Genomic DNA, 25,275 nt, shown 5'->3' with positions numbered 1-25,275 from the left:
TAAAAGTAATTGCGGTCTTCACCGTTACTTTCAATGGTAAAAACCGCAATTACTTTTGCACCAACCTAATAACCAGCATATATAAGGAGCTCAAACAATTCTATAGGAAAAAGTCTAATATTCCAATCAAAAATAGGCAAACGATTTGAATAGACATTTCTTGAAAGAAAACATACAAATGGCAAACAGGCATATGAAAAGGTGCTCAACACAATTGATCATCAGAGAAATGCAAATCAAAACTACAATGATTTGCATTTATATATGCAATGAGATATAATCTCAAGCCAGTTAAAAATGGCTTATATCCAAAAGACAGGCAACAGCAAATGCTGGTGAGGATGCAGAGAAAAGGGAACCCTTGTACACTGTGAGTGGGAATGTAAATTAGTACAACCACTATGGAGAACAGTTTGGAGGTTCCTCAAAAAACTAAAAATTGAGCTACCTTATGATCCAGCAATCCCACTGCTGGGTATATACCCAAAGAAAGGAAATCAGTATATGGAAATGATATCTGCACTCCTATGTTTGTTGCAGCACTGTTTACAATAGCTAAGATTTGGAAGCAACCTACGTGTCTATCAACAGACGAAAGGATAAAGAAAATGTGGTACATATACACAATGGAGTACTATTCAGCCATAAAAAGAATGAGATCCAGTAATTTGCAACAACATGGATAGAACTGGAGATCATTATGTTAAATGAAATAAGCTAGGCACAGAAAGACAAACATCACATGTTCTCACTTATTTGTAGGATCTAAAAATCAAAACAATTGAACTCATGGACACAGAGAGTAGAAGAATGGTTACCAGAGGCTGGGAAGGATATTGGGAGGGTGTGGAGGAAATGGGGATGGTTAATGGGTACCAAAAAAATTAGAAAGAATGACTAAGACCTATTATTTGATAGCATATGGGGTGACTATGGTCAATAGTAACTTAATTGTACTTTCTGAAATAATTTGAAGAGTGTAATTGAATTGCTGGTAACTCAAAGGATAAATACTTGAGGGGATGGATACCCCATTCCGCATGATGTGCTTAGTTCACATTGCAAGCCTGTATCAAAACATCTCATGTACCCCATAAATATATACAACTACTATGTGCCCACAAAAAAATAAAAATAAAAAAATTAAAGAAAAAGAAGTAGGGTGTGCAAAGCGCTCTGAGATAACAGTTTACCATTAAATACAGAGGATGATAAACAGCGGCAGTAAGACCTGCATGAGCACAGCCATTTTTTCTGTTTCGTGTGGGACCAGAGGGCCCTATAAGTTCCAGCAGATCTGACTCTATCGCCACCACACAATATAATGATCAATATTCTTAACAGAATACTGAATCATAAGAAAGTAACTTTATACTTTTGAAAGGTACCTAAGTACACATCCCATTTAAAAATAAATCTATCACCAAGTACTTACAATGTAAGTGGCAGTACTAAACACTCAGCTCTCTAGAATGACATTTTCATCATGGGTTCTGAATAGCTGATATTTTATGGTCTTTTTTTTAGTGCTTTTTCTGTTATCTTCAATTTACCATTGCTATTTATGATTCAGTTTCTATACACTGAATTAGGATAGAATCTGTCAAACACATTGAGGCTGTATAGCTACTTCTGAAATATTATGGAAGAGTCATGGACACATGGTATTGAAGATGCTCCCCAGACCCTACAAACTTTCCTTTCACATCATTATAAACAGTCAGAGAAATACAAGGGCATCCCTTACCGTTCCCCTGTGTATCCTGGACTGCAATGACATTGGCCTGTGGCAGCATCACACGTCCCTCCATTATGGCACTGGCATTCTTGGGAACAGTTCTTTCCAAAGCGACCCTCGGGGCAAGGCTGACCACACACTGTGCCCTGCATTCAAAGAGACTTGGAAAATTAGATGGGCCTCCAGCCAGGGAAAGACAACTGATGGATGAAGAAGAAAAGAGAGGAAATAGAAAGGAGGGATGGGGAACAGGGCTGCAAGAAAATTAGATTAGAGAATTTTAGAGCACATAAACTGTTCATCATCTTTAAAATATTAGAAACATTAAATTGACTTAATTACTCAGTAAGCCCAAATCTCAAGATACATTCAAAGACGGCTGAATAGTAATGCTAAGCAAAATCCATATTAAAAACTGAAGTTTAAAACAAAGTTACATCAAATTATTATGGCAACCTAAGGAATGTATAAATCCTCATAAGTGTTATTCCTTGTGTCTTACATGCACAATAAGTCAACAATACTTATTGAGCATCCGTTACATAAATGGCAACATCTGCCGCACATGGAATATCCAAATGCTTTACCATGTGTTCTAGAGAAAATACATGTTTTATCATTGGCTTTATTTCTTAAAATGTAGCATAACACAAGATTGAAATTTTGTGTACCTGAATTAACAATCACATTGCCGAAGACAGACTTCTACAGGAACGAACCTAGACATTTATTTCAGAAGAAAAACATTTTATTTTCAGCAGATTCAACAAGCATTGCTGAGCCAAGATCAATAGGAAAACTTATTTCCTGGGGAGAAAAACCAAGAGAGTAACTTGGATATTTCTCCTCACCCTAGAGGCTGTCCATCTTGTCAAGCACAGTCATTATATTTACTCCAATCTTGCGTGGATAGGAATAAGATACTGTACCAACAAGTCAATGAAATACTCTTGTTTTCTTCTTCACTTGGCTGTATCACTTGGGCTCATAGCTTCTCATCTATTTATTGGAGTTATAATTAGACAAACAACATATCCCAAATAACAGGGATTTTTCTAATGTTTTTAACTATTGGAAGCTGTTGCTCTGTCCTCCCTCTCTCTAAAAAAAGGCAGACTGTGGGCACTCTGAAATTGGAGGCTAGTGAACACCAGATGGTTTCCTAAATGTTTATTCTGGACAGCATAAGAAAATACATTTCCTCTAACTCCTGGCTACCCACAAAGGCAGTTGGTGTGCTAATTAAGTCTCCTCTGGTGGTTTCTAGCTATCTACAAACAGGGAAATTTCTTCCACAGACTCTTGGAATGGAAAAGGCCTTTGAGAGATGATTCGAATCAGCACTACTGAGAATCATCTATGTGCCTGTGTTGAGCTAAGCACTGAGAATCAAAGATAAGGTAACAACCCTCAATTAGCTCACAATGTGGGGAGGGGAACGGATGTAAAAATCGCTCTAGTCTCTCCATTCTAGCCTGACATGGTATACTTAATGTGAGGTAAAAGCATGACTGTAGGAATAACATACTGAAGGTCAGTCTGTGGTAAGCAGGGGTGAAAATTCTCACTCTCCCAGGGCCTGACTTAACTACCCATAATGGTCCCACATAAGCTTCAGAAATGCGCTGAAATATTTTCATGCATAAAGATTAACATTCACAAGCAGCTTTAAAGAGGACATGATTTCTCTTAGTTTCAATATGAAGGTATGTGTGTCTATAGGAATATATATTCATCTTTGAAAAGCACCTAGGATGACAGCACAAATAACATGTTGTAAAGAAGAAGTATAAATTGAAAGCTCAGCTACACAGGAGAAAAAAACAAACTGAAGCATTTTTGAAGCAGAAGTAAGGTAAGGGGCCCAGGACACAGATAAAGAGGTGAGGGGAGGCTCCCTTAGGCCGCTAGGGAGGGGTCCATCTGTCCACGTGCTGGGACTCATAACCCAAGCCTGTGGTTACCATTAACCCACATCCTGACCATCCCAACTGAGAAGAGCTTCAGCCTCAAGGCAAGGCAGCTCCACAGACAATATCTACACAGAAGTCCTAGGAGTAAAAGGCCTGAAGTTCCTTATCCAAAGAGCATGGAGTTCTCAACACTCTGCTGCTCCAGCAAAATACTTTCATTGCAAAAGACCAACACTGGCAAAAGGCTGAGTATAGGAAATGAAAGAATAGGAGGAGTCAGAAATAACCCAGCTTCTTTACCTCAGACAACTAAGAGAGAAGTGTTAGTTTTAACCAAGACAAAAAAGGTAGAGAAGGAGTAGCCTTACTAAAGGCTTGGGTGTACAAGTTTGGATTTATTAAATTTATTATCATTGACTCTGCCAGGCCTGCTCAAACCTGCTCAGTACTCCTTAAACAGCTTCTTTTTCACCTTGTCTTCATCCTCAGGCACTCAAAGTTCTCCTCTCTCTCTAACTCCATTGCCTCATGCTGTTTCTCCATGCTTTGGCTCCAGAATGAACTTTGTCTGGGCTACTCACCATTTCTAACCCTCTCAGATCTGATTTTTATTGTATACTTGTCCCAATGGCCTTGACATTTAAACTGTTCTTACTTCCCAAGACCCTCATGGAAAAGTGGACTCCAGGTCTCCTTTGTTCCATAGCCACAAGAAAAGGCAATACCAGACCAATTCTACTACCAGGTCTGGCTTTGGAGACTCTAGCTTGGGCATTGCCCAAAGAGACGGTGGCTTTGTGTCTATAGGTTATCAAGGTTGGGGTGACAAATATAAATCTAAGCTCAAGGCAGGTAAGATCAAAATCTGGAAAAACCATCAAGTACTTCTTAAAGCTATGGGTCTGGATGAGATTGCCAGAGTGGATTTATGGTGAGAAAAGAGAAGAACAAGACTTAAACCTACGAAATCTTGTAATGAAGAAGTATGCAGAAGAAGGGAGATTAGAAAAAGGATCTTTAGTATGAAAGGTAAGAGACGGGATGATTAGAAAAATAGAAGGCAAAGGGATTAAGGAAGGGAGGTTGGTACTCAACAGAGTGAAAAGCTTTGGAGAAATGAAGCTGAATGAGAACAGAAGGGTCTTGGTAATTAAGTCCGTTGTAACCTCTGAAAGAACAGCTTTAGCACTGCTCATGGAAATAGAAGATGATAAAAAAGTCAATTGCTCTGTTAAATAGTTTGTTAATGAAGGAAACAGATATCGGTTGCTCACTCATCTGCCTTCAAGCAGACACAGGCACAAACCAACTCAGAGAGATGACATCAATATTATTATATTTCCTGATTTCAGATGTCTAATTTGAAGCTAATTGTCACTGTGTATTCTACATAACTCTAAGCATGTGAAATTGCTACACGAAGAAAGGGTATTCTCGTCAAAATTTGGAAAACATGTTCAATAGCTTCCTCTTGGATTATCACACTCAAGGCTCTGAGAAGTCCTGCAATACTTGATAAATGTGGTTTACCTCAATGTATCCCCAGATTTCTATGATTTTTTTTCACGTGACACTTGCACTGTTAAGAATAATGTTCCCAAAGAACAACAGCAACTCATGGAACAAAATTATGAAAATGATTGTTAAATAAATCCAGTGTTTATCAGCACTGACTGTCATGTGAGACTAGATATTTGTCTCTCTTTTTTTTATCCTTAAGGGAAATGCAGGACAGATGGCCACTACCCTTTACATGACAACCTTCAATGCACTTCAAGTCTAGGACTAAATCACCTTCTTCTGTCTCCTCAGAACTGAAGAGTTTCAGATTTAAAATGGCTTGAGTCTTTCCAATTTTGGAATCTTCAACCATCATGGTAACTTTCCTTTGTGCTAAAGTCTCCTGCATGTGTATGCACTGAGTATCCTGGAATGGGTGACTTTGGGGCAGGGGCAGAGGAGGTGGGAAGGAAGCTTACCATCCAGCCAGAAGGGCAAGAGCATTCTCCAGTGACGTGATGACACACTCCTCCATTTTGACAAGGACATCTCTGCTCACACTGTGGACCATGTTTACCAGGAGGACAAAGATCCTCACAGCTGAGGGATTAACATGTGACAAAGGACACTGTTATTTCCCAGACACATGACCCTCGGGTTCACTGTACACAGGGTCCCCAAAATAGACAAGCTTTCTGTGTTCAATAACTGTTCATTTAATTAATTAACATCAAGAACATTAATCATATTGCCTGGAAGTGTCTTTGAGGAGTCACCCAGTCCTTCCCTTTGTTTGGGGGTACTTTCTAATAAAGCCATTTCGGTTTGAAGAGAAGCTATCCTATCTGAGAACACTGAGGAAGAAAACTGGCCAAACACTCATTGATGACAGGAACTTCTCATGTAACACTTATAAAGCACTTGTGCTCCAGTTTAAGTCTACTTTTGTTTATATGTTTGTTCTGTTCCCAAAGAAAATTGAGATGTTGCACATCACACCCTTTGTGCACATATTCATCATCCATTTTTTTTTTTAATTTTTAAAATTTTACTTTAAGTTCCAGGATACATGTGCAGAATATGCAGGTTTGTTACATAGGTGTACATGTGCCATGGCGGTTTGCTGCACCTATCAACCTGTCATCTAGGTTTTAAGCCCTGCATGCATTAGGTATTTGTCCTAATGCTCTCCCTCCCCTTTCCCCCCACCCCCAGACAGACCCCAGTGTGTGATGCTCCCCTCCCTGTGTCCATGTGTTCTCATTGTTCAACTCCCACTTATGAGTGAGAACATGCGGTGTTTGGTTTTCTGTTCCTGTGTTAGTTTGCTGAGAATGATGGCTTCCAGCTTCATCCATGTCCCTGCAAAGGACATGAACTCCTTCTCATCATCCATTTTTGGTGTTCCCTCCTACTGACTGACAAGTTTCCCTTCCCTCACCCACCCACGTGTCGCATGGCCCTTCTTCTTTAAGCCTTTGTCTTTCCTGCTGTCCTGGGAAATCGCTCCAAGTTTCCCAGAGCCCAGTTCCATTGTGGTCTTGATGAAAACCCATAAAAGCAATATTAACAATTAAACAGTTTGAGATAATCATCAATTCTGAAAATCAGAGCTTTCTAGGCTAATGCAATTTTTTTCTTTAGCTCCACTCTACAGGCGTTTAACACTGTTGGCAGGAAGTGTTTACCTAATCAGCCACATTTTGTTTTTTCAAGTTTTAGTTCTTTGATTTATAAATGTAATTTTCTCAGTAAGGGAAGAGGATTTTTCTATCTCTTACTTTTTTTTTAGCAACTTCTGCCTCTTAATTCTGTTGGTGAATAGAAGTGAACTGAAGAATGCCCTTCCAACAAAATAAAGACAGTGGAGGTTAAGTAGTTGCTTGAATGTTCCTCAGAAAGAATTAAACTATGTGTGTGCACAAAATCTACATAGATGTAATACATATATCTTCACATTCACAAAGCAATATGTATCCATGAGCATTAAATAACGTATGTATCCCTAAGAGTTAATCTTATATTATGGATTATTTTTAACACCTTCCTCCTTTTCTCTTCTAATGCACTGAACCCACCCAGCTTTCCCCAGCTAATTAATTGCCACAAAGAGCAAAAAGACATGGACCATTAACAACCAGCAGTATAAATGAACATAATCTCAGGAGATCCAAACAGAATCCCAAATATGCCCCAACAACCCCCAAATAGTGCCATTCAACACAACATCCTGACTGACCCTCTCTCTCTTTGCCTGCTAGAAGGAAAGCATGGAAGCTGACCCTTAGATTCAGGCTGGGATCTGATGTGCAAGGGCCAAACAGCAGCAGCACCTAGTGGCCATCACTGCTGACCTCTATAACTGTGCCTGCAGCCTAGACCCATCAGTAACTCTTCAGGCAGCAATGCAAACTGAGGCACAAGAAATATGATGGCAGCAGCAGCATGAATGGAGAGGGTGGGTGGGCTCTGCTCTGCTGCTAGGCAGCATGTGACTTACAAGGCTCCGGTGTATCCTGGTGGGCAGCGGCATCCCCCCGTGACGTGGTCGCAGGTGGCTCCATTCTGGCACTGGCATCTCTGATGACAGTCGTTACCATAGGTGCCCTGCTCACAGCGGTCCTCGCAGCGCCAGCCCCGGAAGCCCGCAGCACAGTGGCAAGCCCCGGTGATGGGGTTGCACAGAGCCCCATTTTTGCACTGGCACCGGCTGGTGCAGTGGGGACCCCAGTGATCACCATCGCAGGCTGAGGTTGAGGAGAGAAACAGTGGATATCAGTGGGTAAGGGAGAACCAGATTTCTTCGCCTCTCGGGGAGAATGGCTTGGTGACCTCTCATCGCCATTCATTAGCTGGACATCAGGGCCCTGGCCCCAACCCATGGCAATGCTTCACAAACTGGTGCTCAGCACCAACTGGGCCACCTCCTGTCACTCCATTGCTTAATTATCACTTCATTGACAATCATGTCAATAAATAAATAAAAAGTCTCCATGCCTTTACTCAGACTGTGTTCTGCATTCAGAGTGTGGAGTTTGATGTGGCTAGAGAAGTGGGCTAGGGGAAGAGCTCAGGGGTTCTGCAAGGAGAGCAGGCTGGCTAGGCAGACGGGAATGATCAGCTCATGCAGGGACTTTTTTGCATATTAAGGGGTTTGGATTGCATCTTGTGAACAAGGGATTGGTAGTGAAAGATTTTAAGAAGGGAGAGCACAGATTTGCCTCCTCCTAGGTGTGTGGAAGGAGCTGACGATGAGAGGCAGAGAGATGGAGCAGGAAAAAATGGCAACAGTCCAGATGACCATCACAGGCAGTAACCGTGAAAAGGGAGAGGGGACACAGAGTCAGAAGTACTGGGGAGTGGACTGACCCTGCTACAGGTCTGGGCCAGAGTCCTGAGTCCTCTAAGAAGTAAACTACTGATCTGCTTTTAAGATATCAGTCAACGGTGGCTCACGCCTGTAATCCCAGCACTTTGGGAGGCCGAGACGGGCGGATCACGAGGTCAGGAAATCAAGACCATCCTGGCTAACACGGTGAAACCCCGTCTCTACTAAAAATACAAAAAATTAGCAGGGCATGGTGGCGGGCGCCTGTAGTCCCAGCTACTCGGGAGGCTGAGGCAGGAGAATGGCGTGAACCCGGGAGGCGGAGCTTGCAGTGAGCTAAGACTGCGCCACTGCACTCCAGCCTGGGGGACAGAGCAAGACTCCGTCTCAAAAAAAAAAAAAAAAAAAAAAAGATATCAGTCAAAACATCTGTGTTTGGAAGGTAATCTGAATTACTGACCAAAAAAAAGGGCAGAAAAAATGGACAAATATGCTTAAATATATTGACATATTTAAAAAATAAGACAAGCCTGAAGCCGAAGAATGCAAATTAAATGAAAAGATAATAGGCAAACGAAACCAGGTAAAAGACAAAGGAAGAAAATGGCATTTGAGAGATATATTTAAAGTGCAGTTCCAAAGAAAAGAAAGAGTGGCTGCAATACAAAAGTCAGTGAGTAGAAAAGGGGAGCAGGGAAGGAAAAAAACTTCAATTCCAGACATTCTAAAAAATTAAAGAGGGTGATGATAAACAAAATCTACTCTTAGTATGTATTGCTGAGCCAGCGGTATATTTATTAGATGCTATAAAAATCACTTGAAGAAGAAGCACCCTGCCTAGAGCTCAAAATAAACTGCTTTTACGATTAAAAAAAAGTTTCATTTCATAAAAATTTTGTAACTTCAACAGATCTGGAATAAATTGTTCAAAAGAAAAAAACTCTAGGTACACAGCAAACAACTCATCAGAAGTACTGAATTCGTCTTCCAATATTAGACTCTACCTTGGATTTCATAATATCAAAAGGTTTAAATGAATAGTTCTGTTTTTAATCAGTATGACTTTGGTCTCATTAGTACTTTAATAAACACACTTTAATACAATTAAAAACAATGAGAGAGAATTATTGAACCTAAAGCAGATCAAGAAAGCAATTACCTAAGAACTCACAATCTTCTTTCACAAAATAAGATTAGGTGGTAGTTTCAAAATGAGACTGAAGCCTAATTGTTATTCATATGAGTTGTTTCTTTTATTGCCTATGGATATGGACAATGAGTCTTTTTTCCTCTGTAATTCTTTTAATCTAGGATCTCAAAAGAAAAAAATCTTTAAGAAAATTACATGGTATGTCCCTTTTGATCTCAGCTACCCCAGGTAGAGAAGACTCCATCCTGTTTTGAAGGGACTCCAAAATAAATTACACAGGCCTTTGTAACTTGTTACTTGATTCATCAATCCTCAAGAGTAAGAAAAATCATTCCGTATGAGCCAAATCCATTATCTTATCATTGAATCCTTTTTTTCTCCTGACTTTTTCACAATATAGTAAACCAGTTCACCACTCTCCTCTGTATTAAAAATGACCTTATTCCCAAACGTGAATGCAGCTTGGCCTGCTCTTCTCTAAATACTACAACTCCAATACTTTTCCATAGTTTCAAAAAGTTTATTCAATTTCATTTATCCTTTCACTGAATGCTCTCCAAAGTTTCCATGTCCCTCTTAACTTCTAGGAACCTCAGATATTGAATTAAATATCTGTCAACTCCGTATGTTCAGTAGAGAATTAGTTGACCAACAAAAAAGAAATTTTACCTAATAAAAATTACTTTGATAAAAACAAGAAGATCATGTCAAAACACTTTTAAAAATCATGGTGGGTTATTACAGAATTTTCCCCCATGTGACACTGTGGTCAGGGTGGCCCCAAGCACATACACTTTACAGAACATGTTTTATATAACAAGAGAGAGGTAGGGAGAAGTAGAGGAACTGAGGGGACAGAACTGATTTTTCCTCTTCTTCACAACCCTGTTCTACACCTCATTCAACAACTTATCTCCCAGTGGGGCAGTCAGGCAGACACCAGCTCTGTTTTCTTAGGATTAGAACAAAAAAAAAGAACAAAAAAAACTTTGAAGATATCTTATCATAATACAAGTGAGTTTATAGCAGAAACTGATAACTATCAGCATAGAAAAATGGGTTTCAGGCTTTTCAAGAAATATTATCATGCTGACATGGTTAATTTCCTGGCTATGTCCAAGCATGATGACATGTTTTCAAGTGATAGCTTCCCCACTTCGGGCTATATTTTCCTAAAATGCCACTAATACATGGACCTCACAATGTGAATACCATACATCAACATGGTCTATTCAGGAAAAAAATCCACATGTTTACAGACAAATAGGTATAAGAACAAGTAGGACACAGAAACCTGGGTTGAATTCAGACATTACCGTGACTTCCTTTCCTTTCTTCATTTGTCATATTTAACCACTTCAATGCATCCATTTTTAAATGTATCCCAGTGAGTTACACAGTCTACAGCACATAAGCCAGCTCTCATCCCTGATAACTACAAGGGTACACTGACTTTGTCTAGACTGGAGGCAGAATTCATTCCTTATGTTTAGTGCAGAATTTGACCAGTTATCCTGAATTCAAGTACCACGTTTGGAGAGACAGCTCGGAGAAGGTCTGAATTCAAACTATCTGACATCTTTTCCTTAACACCTCACTCTAATCTCACAGGACAAGAGTTTCTTTCACTCCACAAGAGAAAGTGACTGGTTGGCTACTCCTACTAACAACTTAGAAAATATATAGTTAACATGAAAATAGCTTGAGTATCCTAATTTTAAAAAAGAAGTAAAGGAACAAAATTTTATTTCAGATTAAACTGAAAGTGACCTAAATGCTAGTGAGCAAGTGCCGACTCATTTTCAGCCTCTGGTTTCAGTTCTAACTGCGCTAACCACCGGAAATGGGCTCTCAGATGCAAGATGCCCAGATTCATGCAGATATTTCATGGAATGGCTTAATGAGAGTCTCAGACAGGCACAGACAGCTTGCTCTAATAAGCTCTCATAATAAGTTGGAAGTTTAAACTGCTGGGTACTACTTGGATTACATATAATCCAAGCTCCAGTCCGTAAGTGAAAACTAGTAGAGAACTGGATCTTCTCAAGACAATAGACTCACATTGGAACCCTTACGGTTATAACTTCCAATACCCCAGTAACCCCAGGTTACATTCACGGGCTGGGTACTGAAGTTCATTCAAGTGATATTTTTTAAGTACCTGTCATGTGTCAGACGTGGTGCTAGGCTGGAATTCAAAGGAAAATAAAGAGCACAGGCTTCCAGTGGCTTTCCATTTAATGACAGAGACATCAAGTCTGAAGCAATACAATACTGAATAATAAGTAATAAGGTCAGGGGATGGATTAGGTACAACGGAAAACATAAGGAGATGGTACTTAACCAACCAGTGTTGGTGCATCAGAAAAGGCTTCCCAGCTAAACTGATGCCTAAACTGAGACCAAAAGGCAGGGTGTGCCACATTTAGGTACAGGGTAGAGGACTGTTAAGTAGGAAGTCTGGGTGTGAGGGGTGCAGGGGCTGCAGGGAATGATACATGCAACAGCCAAAAGCTTATGAACACGAACTTGATTCTCTCTGCTATTGTACTATGGCCATTATCATTTTCACAGCTCTGTACACAACAAAAAGAAGTAGAAATAACTATGGAGAGATAGTAGACCTGTCCTCTTGCTCCCTCAGTACTCCCCAGCCTTCGAAATGCAGCTCAGGAAACTCTGTCCTTAGGCACACTTTTGAGAACCGATCTAAGATGCTCTCTGAAAATGGCATTATCTATTTTCCGTGTCATTCACTTTGAACTCAGATGATAATTTTTCTTTATTTTACTTTTTGTAGAGATGGGGTCTCACGATGTTGCCCAGGCTCATCTTGAACTCCAGGCCTCAAGAGATCCTCCAGCCTTGGCCTCCCAAAGTTCTAGGATTACAGGTGTGAGCCACTGTGCCCAGCAACTAGTTCATAATCTTTATATTTGCTTGCCTTGTTCTGTAATTTCCAAATGAAATGGAATTTCATAGATGTTAGGAGGCAATGACACTCTTTCTTCATTTCAGCAGAGTCAATAGAAGGTTTTGTACTATCATGAATGACAGTCATCTGTTTGACAATGATGATTAGATGCATTCTGATTTCAGAGGTGAAAATCTGTGCACCCTGAGTCATAATAATAATAATAATGTTGAGACTGATACTTACAGTGATAATGGTAGCCTCTCCCTTTGTGTGGAAACCAGCACTCTTTTTTTTTTTAGACAGGGTCTCACTCTGTCACCCAGGCTGCAGTGCAGTGGTGCGATCTTGGCTCTCTGCAGCCTTAACCTTCCCTGGGCTCAAGTGATCCTCCCACCTGAGTAGCTGGGACTATAGATGCATGCCGCCATGACCGGCTTATTTTTTGTATTTTTGGTAGAGATGAGGTTTCATCATGTTGCCCAGGCTGGTCTTGAACTCCTGAGCTCAAGCTATCTGCGCACCTTGGCATCCCAAAGTGCTGGTATTACAGGAATGAGCTGCTGCACCCAGCTAGAAACCAGCACTCTTATATAGTACTACAGGACAGTAAATTACCACATCCTTATTAGAAATTAGTCTGGCAAAGTCTAATAAAGCCCCTTTACCATAAATTCTTCTCTTGGGAGTTTTTCCTAAAGAAATAAGCATGTATGTGTGTGTGAGTGTGTGTGTGTGTGTGTGTGTGTGTGTGTGTGTGCGTGCGCATGCATGTGTGTGTGTATGTATATATACACATAAAGACAATAACCATTCATAAAAGATAAATAGCTAACTCATTAATAATACCTTAGCATGCCCATAGACACTGTTCCAAGCATTGCGATAGATTAACTCTCATAGTGACCCTATGAAACAAGTGCTATTGTTGTCCCTATTATGTAGATGAAGAAATTGAGATCCAGGTGACTTGCTCAAAGTTACGCAGGTAGCAAGGGGTGAAGCACAGACCTCCTGCCTCCAGAGTCCATGTTCTAAACCACTATATTTCACTCTCTCCAAAGCTATAAGGACATTTATCCTAGCACTGATTATAACAATAAATTGAAAACAACCTAGTTTTCCAGGAATAGGCAGCTGGTGAAAAAATTTTGGTACAGTCATACAATGGAATACTATTGATTAATTAAATGATTTTTATAGAAGATGATTTTATGAACTGGAACAATATTTATGATATCATAATTATAAAAAGTAGATTTAAAAAAGGCCAGGCACAGTGGCTTCTGCCTGTGATCCCAGCACTTTGTGAAGCTGAGACAAGAGTATCATTTGAGGTCAGGAGTTAGAGACCAGCCTGGAAAACACAGCAAGCCCCTACCTCTACAAAAATATACAAAAATTAGCCCAGCGTGGTGGCTTGCACTGGTAGTCTCAGCTACTCAGGAGGCTAAGGTGGTAGGATCACTTGAGCCCAGGAGGTTGAGGCTGCAGTGAGTCGTGATTGCTCTACTGAACTCCAATCTGGATGACAGAGTGGGATTCTGTCTCAAAAAAAAAAAAATGCCCCATGTAATCCAATTTTAGCAATATACCAGAATGAACCTGATGAAACTGTCATTAATTCAGGTAAGGATGCAGCAACTGCATATGGTTGAAACTACTATCTGGGGAAAAGAGAGAAAAGGGTTAAAATGAGAAAGAGAGACAGAGCTACAGTGAAATGGCATCAGTGGGTATCTCTGGGTCTTGAGATTATGCATGATTATTCTTTTATTCATTTGGTTTAACCAGGTTTTCTAAATGTTTTACAGTAAATATGTATCCTTTTGGCAGTAAAAGAAAATCAAGCAGTAAGGTTTTTTAAATGGTTCTATCTGCTGGGCATTTACATCATGCCAGGTTCAGTGCTTTATGCTTTACATATCTCTTTCTTTTTAAAAAGGAAGTATATGTGCGGGTTTGTTATGAAGGTAAACTCGTGTCATGGGGGTTTGTCATACAGATTATTTCATCACCCAAGTACTAAGCCTAGTACCTAATAGTTATTTTTTTCTGATCCTCTCCCTCCTCCCACCCTCCACTTGCCAATAGGCCACAGTGTCTGTTGTTCCTCTTTATGTGTCCATGTGTTCTCGGCATTTAGCTCCCACTTATAAATGAGAACATGCAGTATTTTGTTTTCTGTTCCTGCATTAGTATGCTAAGGATAATGGCCTCCAGCTCCATCCATGTCCCTGCAAAGAACATGATCTCATTCTCTTATATGGCTGCACAGTATTCCATGGTGTATTTGTAGCACCTTTTCTTTATCCAATCTGCCATTGATGGCCATTTAGGTTGATGCCATGTCTTTGCTATTGTGAACAGGGCTGCAATGAACATTGACCTGCATGTCTCTTTATGTTGGAACAATTTATATTCCTCTGGATATATACCCAATAATGGGATTCTTGGGTTGAATGGTAGTTCTGCTTTCAGCTCTTTGAGGAATCGCCACACTGTTTTCACAATAATTGAACTAATTTACACTCCAACCAACAGGGTATTCCCTTTTCCCAACAACCTCGCCAGCATCTGTTATTTTTTGACTTTTTAATAGTAACCATTCTGACTGGATTACAGCTATTTCTAGTCCTCATGACAATTATGACAAGCACATAGAGGATATTTAGGATTAGAACATTTAGGTAAAATGTCCCAAAACTAGTCAGTGGTGGCATCAGTACTCAAACCCAAGGCTTTCTGCATACAAAAGGTCAAGGGCTTTACATGAGGCCATTCTGCTCCTGAAGTGCTGAAATGATATGTTTCGGTTAAGTATAATATTCCACCATTATATTTCTCATCTAATATGAAACCAGCACTCTTTCTAAGGCAGAGCAACAAATGATTAATGATTCACTGAGTAAGGCTTTGGGGGTCAGCCAATTACTCAGTATTTAGGGACACTGAGAAAGAAATTACCTCAGTATTGAGAACATAAGACATTTCTCAAAGAAAAAATAAAATTGGCCAGGGGCAGTGGCTCATGCCTGCAGTCCCAGCACTTTGGGAGGCTGAGGCGGGTGGATCACGAGGTCAGGAGATCGAGACCATCCTGGCTAACACGGTGAAACTCTGTCTCTACTAAAAATACAAAAAATTAGCCGGGCATGGTGGCGGGTGCCTGTAGTCCCAGCTACTTGGGAGGCTGAGGCAGGAGAATGGTGTGAACCCAGGAGGCGGAGTTTGCAGTGAGCTGAGATCGCGCCACTGCACTCCAGCCTGGGCGACAGAGCCAGACTCTGTCTCAAAAAATAAATAAAAAAAAAAAAAAATAAATAAATAAATAGAAAAAAGAAAATTAAGGAGCTAGCCAGATTTGAAGAGCTTCTAGAAGTTGATAATAATTCTATGTAGGCTGGGCATGGTGGCTTACGCTGGTAATTCCAGCACTTTGGGAGGCTGAGGTGGGTGGATTGCTTGAGCTCAAGAGTTAGAGACCAGGCTGGGTAACATGGTGAAATCCCATCTCTATAAAAGATGCAAAAGTGAGCTGAATGTGGTGGCATGCATCTGTAGTCCCAGCTACTCAGGAGGCTGAGGAGGAAGGATTGCTTGAGTCCAGGAGGTCGAGGCTGCAGTGAACTGAGATGGTGCCACTGCTCTCCAGCCTGGGTGACAGAGTGAGATCCTGCCTCAAAATGATAATAATGATAATACTATACAAACAAAAAAGCTAGAAAACTTGCTATGAACATAGTATCAATGTCATTAGCTTTAAGAGTATATGGATCTGAAAATTAGGCCCATGTAGTACCTGGCACATGGCTGGCATTCAGAAAATATCTGGTGAATAAATGAGAGTGATTGTGAGTGTAGAGCGCTATAACTTTCACAAGCAGAGAAACCCAGAAAATCATCATCAAAATTCTAGGTACATTCTTCTCTCCTAACCTGCCTCAAACCCTCAGCCTAATTTTCCATGCAAACGACATGAAACAGAGAGTGGAGGGGGAGGCTTTCTAAGATACACTGAGTTTCTAACATGTGCCAGGCATTATTACATTATGAGGGACATTATGCAGCTATTTTATTTAAACCTCACAATAACTCAATGAGTTAGATATAATTATTCCAATATTTCCATTTGCAAAATGAACTCAAATGGCAATTTGCTCAAAGCCACTTGGCGTTTGAGTGGCAAAAGCAAGGGTTCAACCCAAATCCATCAATGCAATGTCTCCAAAGCTGCAATCATCCCTTATACCACGCTGACCACCCCAAAGAAGTGATGGTCATCAATTACAAAACCGGAATCAGTGCAGATTAACTGCTTCTGCCTGGTTTTCAAAGGGGAACATTCTAGAACAAATGTCTCACAACTGTTTATCTGAGAAATAATAGTTGTTTGCTTAAAATGACAGTTCCCAGGCTTCAAGATGTAGCAGCAGGTTCATCAGAATAGTTTTGATAAGGAATATCCTATCATGTCCATAATCACACAGGTATTGACAAAAAAACAGGCATTAGAAAAAGTCTTTGAACACATGGAGAGAATCTAGTAAATCTCTTGTTTTCAGGTAGACAAAGGACAAGAAAGGGGGCACGATTAGAGTTAAACAGAAATGTTAAATGGAGAGGTGCTCTGGAGGAAGGAATAAGGGTACATTAATACATTGTCTCATCCAAAGGACTCCATCAGCAACCAACGAAGCAATTGATAAAAATAGATGAACTCATTTTGCCCTTTAAGAAAGAAGTGATGTTTACCATCATGCTCACCTTGTTACAAAATTCCTCAATCACTAGCTGGCTCAAGGAGGGACTGTAGCCTCTTTACATTGCCTAGACCTGGGCCCTAGCTAGCCCATGGCCAATTCATCGCTATGGAACCTTGGGGTAGTCTGCAACCTTTATTTTTTGTAAAATGAAGATGGTGGAACACACTAATTACACAAAAAGTACTTTTTGTTATATGTGACACTGCACAGATCTAGTAACAGCAGAAATTCCCTGATTTGCACATTGGGATGTCCCAGCCCAGCAAAAAGAATGCCCTAGAAAAACATCCTCCAACTGTGTATGAAGCTGCACTAACGTGTCTGACCTTGGTTTGTATTATTTGTTTGTCTTGCATGAATCATTCATGCCAGAAAGGACAACTTAGTTCTCACAATGTAAAATTTCAAAAACGAAATTGCCCAGTAACTCTATCAAGAAAAAACAAGGCTTGGACCTTTTATTCATTTTTACAAAGACAACTGGAGTGAGTTCAGGCCTGCAAGGAAACCCAGAACTACTTTACATTTAGTCTTTTTCATTGCCAATTAAAAACTGGAGTTTAGACATTTCCTACTTGCTGGTGACTGTATGTCCAGAAGTATAGGCTTGTATATGGGGTCCGGAAATATGAAAGGAGAAATAAACAAAAACATGACTTTCTTAGCAATCCCCACTTTAGTATAAAAAGATGTCATAAATAAAATCTGGACAGCATTGCCAAATTGAGAGGCACCAAATAACCTCACTGCCTTGATTTTTCTTCAGTTTATCTATGCCCATGGTTCACCAACTAAGACAACAGATACAACCTTAAATGCATTTTGAACTGTAAGATGCTTATTAAAGGAACTGATTCTAAATGACAGCAACAGAAATGCCCAGTTCTGTGTACCTGTACTAGGTGTAAACAAACCCTAGATGAACTGAGCAGGTCAGGTGTTTTTTATTGTTTGTTTTGTTTGTTTGTTTTTAGAGACAGGTTCTCACTGTGCTACCTAGACTGGAGTGCAGTGGCACAAACATAGCTCACTGTAACCTCTAACTCCTGGGCTTGATCGATCCTCCCACCTCAGCCTCTAGAGTAGCTAGAACTACAAGAACATGCTACCATGCCCAGATGATTTTTTAAAAATATTTTGTAGAGACAAGGTCTCACTACGATGCCCAGGCTGGTCTTGAACTCCTGGCCTCAAGCAGTGCTCCTGCCTGGGCCTCCCAAAGTGCAGGGATTATAGTCATGAGCCACCATACACAGCCACGTTGTTGTTGTTATTGTTGTTGTTTTAAAGTCTTAGTTTAATAGCCTTGGGATCTAATTGTTGAATTATATAGCGGTCAAGAACTTTAAGATACATCTCTACCAGATACTTACAGTGGGATAACATATCAAATCTTAGAATATCAAGCTTATCATAGGGAAAGAGATGTCCGCTTATAATACATAACTAACCCCACTGGTGTTACTGTTTGCAATAACTAACACTACATATGCCTTCAATATTATAAATGTCGGCCCGGCACAGTGGCTCATGCCTGTAATTCCAGCACTTTGGCAGGCCAAGTCGGGCAGATCACCTGAGGTCAGGAGTATGAGACCAGCCTCGCCAACATGGCGAAACCCCATCTCTACTAAAAATACAAAAATTAGCCAGGCATGGTGGTGCGTACCTGTAATCCCAGCACTCAGGAGGCTGAGGCAGGAGAATCACTTGAGCCAAGATCACACCACTGCATTCCAGCCTAGGCAACAGAGTGAGACTCTGTTTCAAAAAAAAAAAAATTATAAATATCAAGTATTTATTAGGATGCATCAAAATCAGTATACTGACTTGACAATATATATTTATATGAGGTTTGGCTATAATGTTCTCCATGGACTTTAAACATAGGAAAATCCATGACTACGAGATAAATTAATAGAGAAGAAAATTTAATACTTTATAGTCTAAAACATGGGCAAAGTACAAATAAGTCACTTTCAAGAAAATATCTCTACAGAGTGCCTTTTAGAGGAGACCAAAATAATTTTCCACTGTCTCAAAGGATAGAAAAACATGGTTCTTCCTGAAACATACACCCTTTCTTCTTAAGCCTCAGTTCCCTGAGGGTCTTTTATCTCCCTGGGATTTCATTCCTTGCGCTTCAGGCTAACAAGGCTGTGGTGTGTCATTCCCTTTGTTAATGGTAGAAGAAAAGATCCTCATTCAAAACATCAAGCACTTTAAAAATAAAACAACTTTGTAAAGCTTTTCCATCCATGAAGAAGAACAATAAAAATGTATTTTCCAGATACTCTGAAAGCACTAAAACCCCACGTCCTTCACATGTCAAAAACCCCTCTGGAGAGCTGACAGAGTGCCAACAATCACCGTGGACAACCACCCAGTGCTGTTTATATTAATTTTATTCAGTGACTGAGAGAGAACCTTTATTCTTCTTTTAAAATGTTTGTTAAATGAACTGTCATTTTATAACTTCAGTGTAAGCTTATCTCAAATTATGAACCAGAAAAAGGGGTGTGAAATATTTATTCTCTATTGTGCTGAAGTGCAAATGTTGATGTGTCTCTATGACAACATATTGATGACCCTATTCACGGTGCAGGAAAATCTCAAGGATATAACTTGTAGGCTAAAATTACATAATTTGGGAGGATTACATTCATTCACTGATGTGAAAAGAATAATAACAACCTCAGGAGCCCTTATAAGATGTCTTGCTATAAAAAGTCTTGTCATATTTTTATTCTGTTGATCATTTATTCTTTCATTAAAAATTTGTTAAGCATCTTCTCTGGCTACGAAGTTCTATTTATTGAGCACTTACTACTTGCTCCTTACCAAGACATGTACCATAGCTAAGATTTCCTTATCTATTGGAAGAGACTGGCCCACAGTGAGATTTATCACAAAAGAATGTGCTAGGTGTTACAAGACATAGGATTGCACACATTGCTGGGGAACATACAGGACCTATGTCCATGTACCTTTGGGCAGTGGAGAGAAAGGAGGGGGAGAGAAGGTTTCCCAGAGGAAGTAGGAATTGAGATGAATATTAAAGGATGAATATTCAGGACCACTGTTGTGAAAATGCTTATTATCTTCCTTCTGGACACATGAGGATAAAGGATAAAGGCTTTCAATGACTTCCCTAAAATCTCAGAGTAAGAAAACTAGAATCCTTAATGCTAATTGTTTGGTCTGAAAGATTTAATATGGTTTTCTTGAGAAAAAAATTTAAATGATGGGACTATGAGAGACTATGAATAATGCTATAACAAAGGCTCATGTACCCACAGCAGAGACTTAACTGTTTATGAACATTGTATAACATTTGTTTCCTCACTGAATTCAAGAAATAAAACATGGCAGATAAAGTCCTATCTGACTCCTTTGTGCCTGGTTCCCAGCTCTTTCCCTACCCTTTTCCCAAAGGTAAATGCTGTGATAGTTTTAATATATGTTCTTCTTGTTTGTGGGTGTGTTGGGGGGTGTATTTAGAAATAAGATATAGAATTATTTTATATATGTATTAGCTTTATATAAAATGTTCATGTTGCTGTGAATCTTTTGTTTTCACCCAATATTATGATATTGAGATTTACTTTTTATTTTTATTTATTTATTTATTTATCTCACTCTGTCTCCGAGGCTGGAGTGCAGTGGCGTGAGCCTAGCTCACTGCAGCCTTGAACTCCTCAGCTCAAGTAATACTCCCACCTCAGCCTGCTTGGTAGCTAGGACTATAAGCTGATTAATAATGATAAATCTGCTAATATAATGGAATGCTATATACAAGTTTATAGTAATGGAGTTCATTATTATACTATAAACTGCTATGTAACATTTCACTATATTAACAGCCTCCAAAAAATTTACCTTTTCCCATATACACAGATATTTTTAGTTGTTTCCAAATTTTCACTGTTAAAAAGATGCAAATAATCTATCTCCTAATACATGTTTCCACAAAATATATAAACAAATTATAAAGAAGTAGAAATAAAAATTGCTAGGTTACATGGTCCACACATTAAAATTCTACTCTAGACATAGTCAAATTGATCTCTCAAGTTACTCTGCCAATTTACCTTCATGGAAGTGGTATGTGGAAGCTTCCTTTCACATCCTTGGCAACACTTAACTTTTTAACCATTGCCAGACTTCTTAACCATTGCCAATCTGATGGTGAGAAATGACATCTTGTTTCTTTATTATGTACTTTTCTGTTATTACAAAGATTAGCATATTGTCATGTTCATTGGTCAATCAGGTTTCTCGCCTCTGAATTACCTCATCCTACCCTTTGCCTATTTTAAAGTTCAGAGGTTCTTTTACTTATTAATTTGTGGGGGTTCTTTACATATTTTATAAATAATCATTTGTCTGTTTACTTATGCTGCAAAAATATTTTCCTAATCTCTCACTTCTCCTTTAACTTTGCATATAGTATCTTCTGTCTTAAAAATCTTTTAAACTCTGATGTGGCCTAAATATTCTAAAAGCTAATTTAAGGCATGGATAAATCTGCTTATATAATACTGATTTTACCACATAAGTTTCTTTTTTCTTAAAATGGCTGCTTTTCTTTAATGTATGAACAAAAATTTCCAATTATATACTAACATCAAGTTCAAATCAATTCCATTAAAATTTAGACTTTCTTTACAAGCTACCTACCTCCACTAGTTTTATGCAAAAATAGTGAGTAGTAAAACCATTTGGTTTTCACAGAATTTTAAGATGACACCATTTATTTATGGACCAAGAGCTATGTTCTTATAAACTCTACTATTTGTCCTACTGGAATAGTCTGTATAACTAGGACAAATATTATTGTCTTTTTACTTCTGCCCTTCATGAGTTTTATCCATCTCAAGAACACTTAATTTTCTCCAGGCTATAGGCACAAATGTTCAAACTCATTAAAATTAACTAGGTTGTGTATGAATTTTAAAAATACTTTGATCAAAGAAGGAAAAAGAGTCATTAGCTTTTGGGGGGAAATTCTGACCTGGGGAAATTTTCAAGTGTTTTAAAAAGTTCTTTAACACACTCACAAAAAATAAGATATCAGATATAGCCATGACAGACGCCGAATTATAAAAATAAACCAGAACAGGCTGGGTGCGGTGGCTCACGCCTGTAATCCCAACACTTTGGGAGGCCAAGGTGGGTGGATCATTTGAGGTCAGGAGTTTGAGACCAGCCTGGCCCACATGGTGAAACCCCGCCTCTACTAAAAATACAAAAATTAGCTGAGCATGGTGGTGGGCTCCTGTAGTCCCAGCTACTCAGGAGGCTGAGGCAGGAGAATCACTTGAACCAAGGAGGTGGAGGTTGCAGTCAGTTGAGATCACGCCACTGCACTCCAGCCTGGGTGACAGAGCGAGACTCTTGTCTCGAGAAAAACAAAAACAAAAACAAAAAGAAACAACAACAAAAAACAATAAAATAAACTAGAACACCTAGTTTCAGCCAATGGACAGTGGACAGTATAATCCCCTGAGACAAGACACACATGGCTCTATTAGAATCGGGCAGTAGCCCAAGACAATAGGAGAGGGAAACAAGCAGGTCTACAGCACCATCTCGTACATATTATCACTTCACTCTGAGCACGGCAGCCAGCAAGCACATTGGTACAGTCAGAAAATGGTTTGTATATGTTTCATGTATATGTTTATATGAAAGAAATTATAAAGATTTATGATCTAATATTTCTGCTCCCTGTACAAACATTCTTTTAAACTGGGCTGTTATTTCCTGCTATTTATTTAATTAAAGAGGAGTCTAAGAAGATTAATGAAATTCGACTCATCACTATGTGATTAGAAATAATTTGTAGTCTGCATTTCTTTGCCTAATTTCTTACTGTTCATTTGCAGTTTGTATGCATTTGTACACCATTTGGGTACAAATTTAACAACTAAGTTCTACATCCTCACATAGAATTTCTACCTTGAGAAGTAATATGAGAAAGTTTAGATAGCAAAATTGTTAAACATTCTCCACTCAAACAAGGGCTGATTTTCAAACACCTTCCTTAGTCATGGGGCCACCATTTCGGAAGTCACTCCTCCATCTCAGTAATAACCTTGATGTTTACACTATAATTTTTTCTCTCTTGAGGGTGAAGAACTCCGAGACACACATTTTCCTCAAAGTTCACAGAAACCACACCCAGTACATCTTGCCTGACTTCTATAATTTCATTGCAGCTACCAGTCTATGGCCAGGGGATCTTCTGCCAAGTCATTAAGAATGAATGTGTCAGCTGGGCGCGGTGGCTCACACCTGTAATCCCAGCACTTTGGGAGGCCGAGGCGGGCGAATCATGAGGTCAGGAGTTCGAGACCAGACTGGCCAACATGGTGAAACCACGCCTCTACTAAAAATATAAAAAGTTAGCTGGTCATGGTGACAGGCACCTGTAATCCCAGCTACTTGAGAGGCTGAGGCAGGAGAATCACTTGAACCCAGGAGGCGGGGGTTGCAGTGAGCCAAGATTGCACCACTGCACTCCAGCCCGGGTGACAATGCGAGACTCCATCTCAAAAAAAGAAAAGAAAAGAAAAAAAAAAAAAAGAATGTGTCTACACTGCACATAGCCAAGGTGCGTCCTGAAGCCACAGAAGCCTGAGCAACCTTAGGCCACTGAAGGAAGGACTTCGCATCATGCCCTCTCTGTCGAAAACCTTTGGTCCCTTCCTCCCTGGCTGCTCCACATGCTTTGCCAATCTGTTTGTTTATATACTTCAGCTCCTCTATCAAACTAAGAGCCCCTAGAAAGAAGAGGCAGTGTCTTACTCATCTCTCATGTCTCATTTTTATATCTGTCACCGCTCCTGGCACATTTACGCCTTCATTCCTTCCATCCACAAATATTTATTAAGCATAACTGAGTGCCCAGGACTGTGCTAGACATTCAGTGATAGCTAGACAGCAGGTATAAAACAGACAAAAACCCATGTTTTCATGGGGCTTACATCCTGGAGGGGAAGACAGACAAGAAAAAAAAAAAACAAGTTAACAAATCAAGTATTTTTAGAAAGTTCCTATTTAAAAACGTGAAAAAGGAGATATGATACAGAGTAATAGGGTCATACTCTGCATATGGAGGTCAGAGATAGTGTCTGTATGGTGGTGGCACTTAGGCTGACTAACTGACCTACAGAAGCCAGCCGTGTGGCCAGGCGTGGTGCCTCACACTCGTAATTTCAGCACTTTGGAAAGAAGCTGAGGTGGGCAGATCTCTTGAGGTCAGGAGTTTGAGACCAGCCTGGCCAACATGGTGAAATCCCATCTCTACCAAAAATACAAAAATTAGCCAGGCATGGTAGTGGGCGCCTGTAATCCCAGCTACTCAGGAGGCTGAGAGACAAGAATCACTTGAACCCGGGAGGCACAGGTTGCAGTGAGCCGAGATTGTGCCACTGCACTCCAGCCTGGGCAACACAGTGAGACTCCGTCTCAAAAAAAAAAAAAAAAGAAGCTGGCCATATAAAGAACCAGGGAGACGAGTATTATTCTGAGCAGAGGAAATATCAAGTGCAAAGGCAAAAATAAAACTAGTGTGTTCCATAAATGAAGGGCAGAGACTGAGCAGTGTGATACCCTGAAAGGTAGAAGAATGAGAAGGCATCAGGGAAACAGGAAGGAATAGATCATGCATGGCTGGATGGATTGTGCTCAGGGCTTTGGAGTGTATTCTAACTGTAAGGGGAAATTCCAGCCAGTTTTGGGAAGGAGAGCAGCATGCTCTAAAGTACATTTTTACAAGATCACGCTAGTCTGACTCTGGTCATAGATAATTGACTTGGGTGGCATCTGAGGAAGAAGCAGGGAGACCAGCAAAGAGACTACCGTGATCACCAGTTTAGAGAGAATGTGGCATGGACTGGACTGGCAGCAGTAGGGATAATGAGAAGAGGTTGGATTGGGTTATATTTTGGAGTTGAACCAA

General features: G+C 39.9%; 1 protein-coding gene across 3 annotated transcripts in view; it reads right to left on the bottom strand.

Annotated features, from left to right (window-relative positions):
* Positions 1–25,275, bottom strand: part of MEGF10 (multiple EGF like domains 10) — a 187,821-nt gene that overhangs the window by 74,452 nt on the left and 88,094 nt on the right. For all 3 annotated transcript variants that reach the window (XM_016953721.4, XM_001158953.7, XM_024356719.3), the window contains exons 6-8: positions 7,652–7,898; positions 5,631–5,751; positions 1,748–1,884 (exon numbers count right to left, since the gene is read on the bottom strand). In XM_016953721.4, coding sequence (XP_016809210.2) covers positions 1,748–1,884; positions 5,631–5,751; positions 7,652–7,898 — 505 coding nt within the window. The remainder of the gene's footprint in view (positions 1–1,747; positions 1,885–5,630; positions 5,752–7,651; positions 7,899–25,275) is intronic.

The sequence above is a fragment of the Pan troglodytes genome, chromosome 4 (assembly GCF_028858775.2).
Source record: "Pan troglodytes isolate AG18354 chromosome 4, NHGRI_mPanTro3-v2.0_pri, whole genome shotgun sequence".
NCBI lineage: Eukaryota > Metazoa > Chordata > Mammalia > Primates > Hominidae > Pan > Pan troglodytes.
Note: the sequence above shows the minus strand (reverse complement) of the source record. Positions and strands in the feature narration are given on the sequence as shown.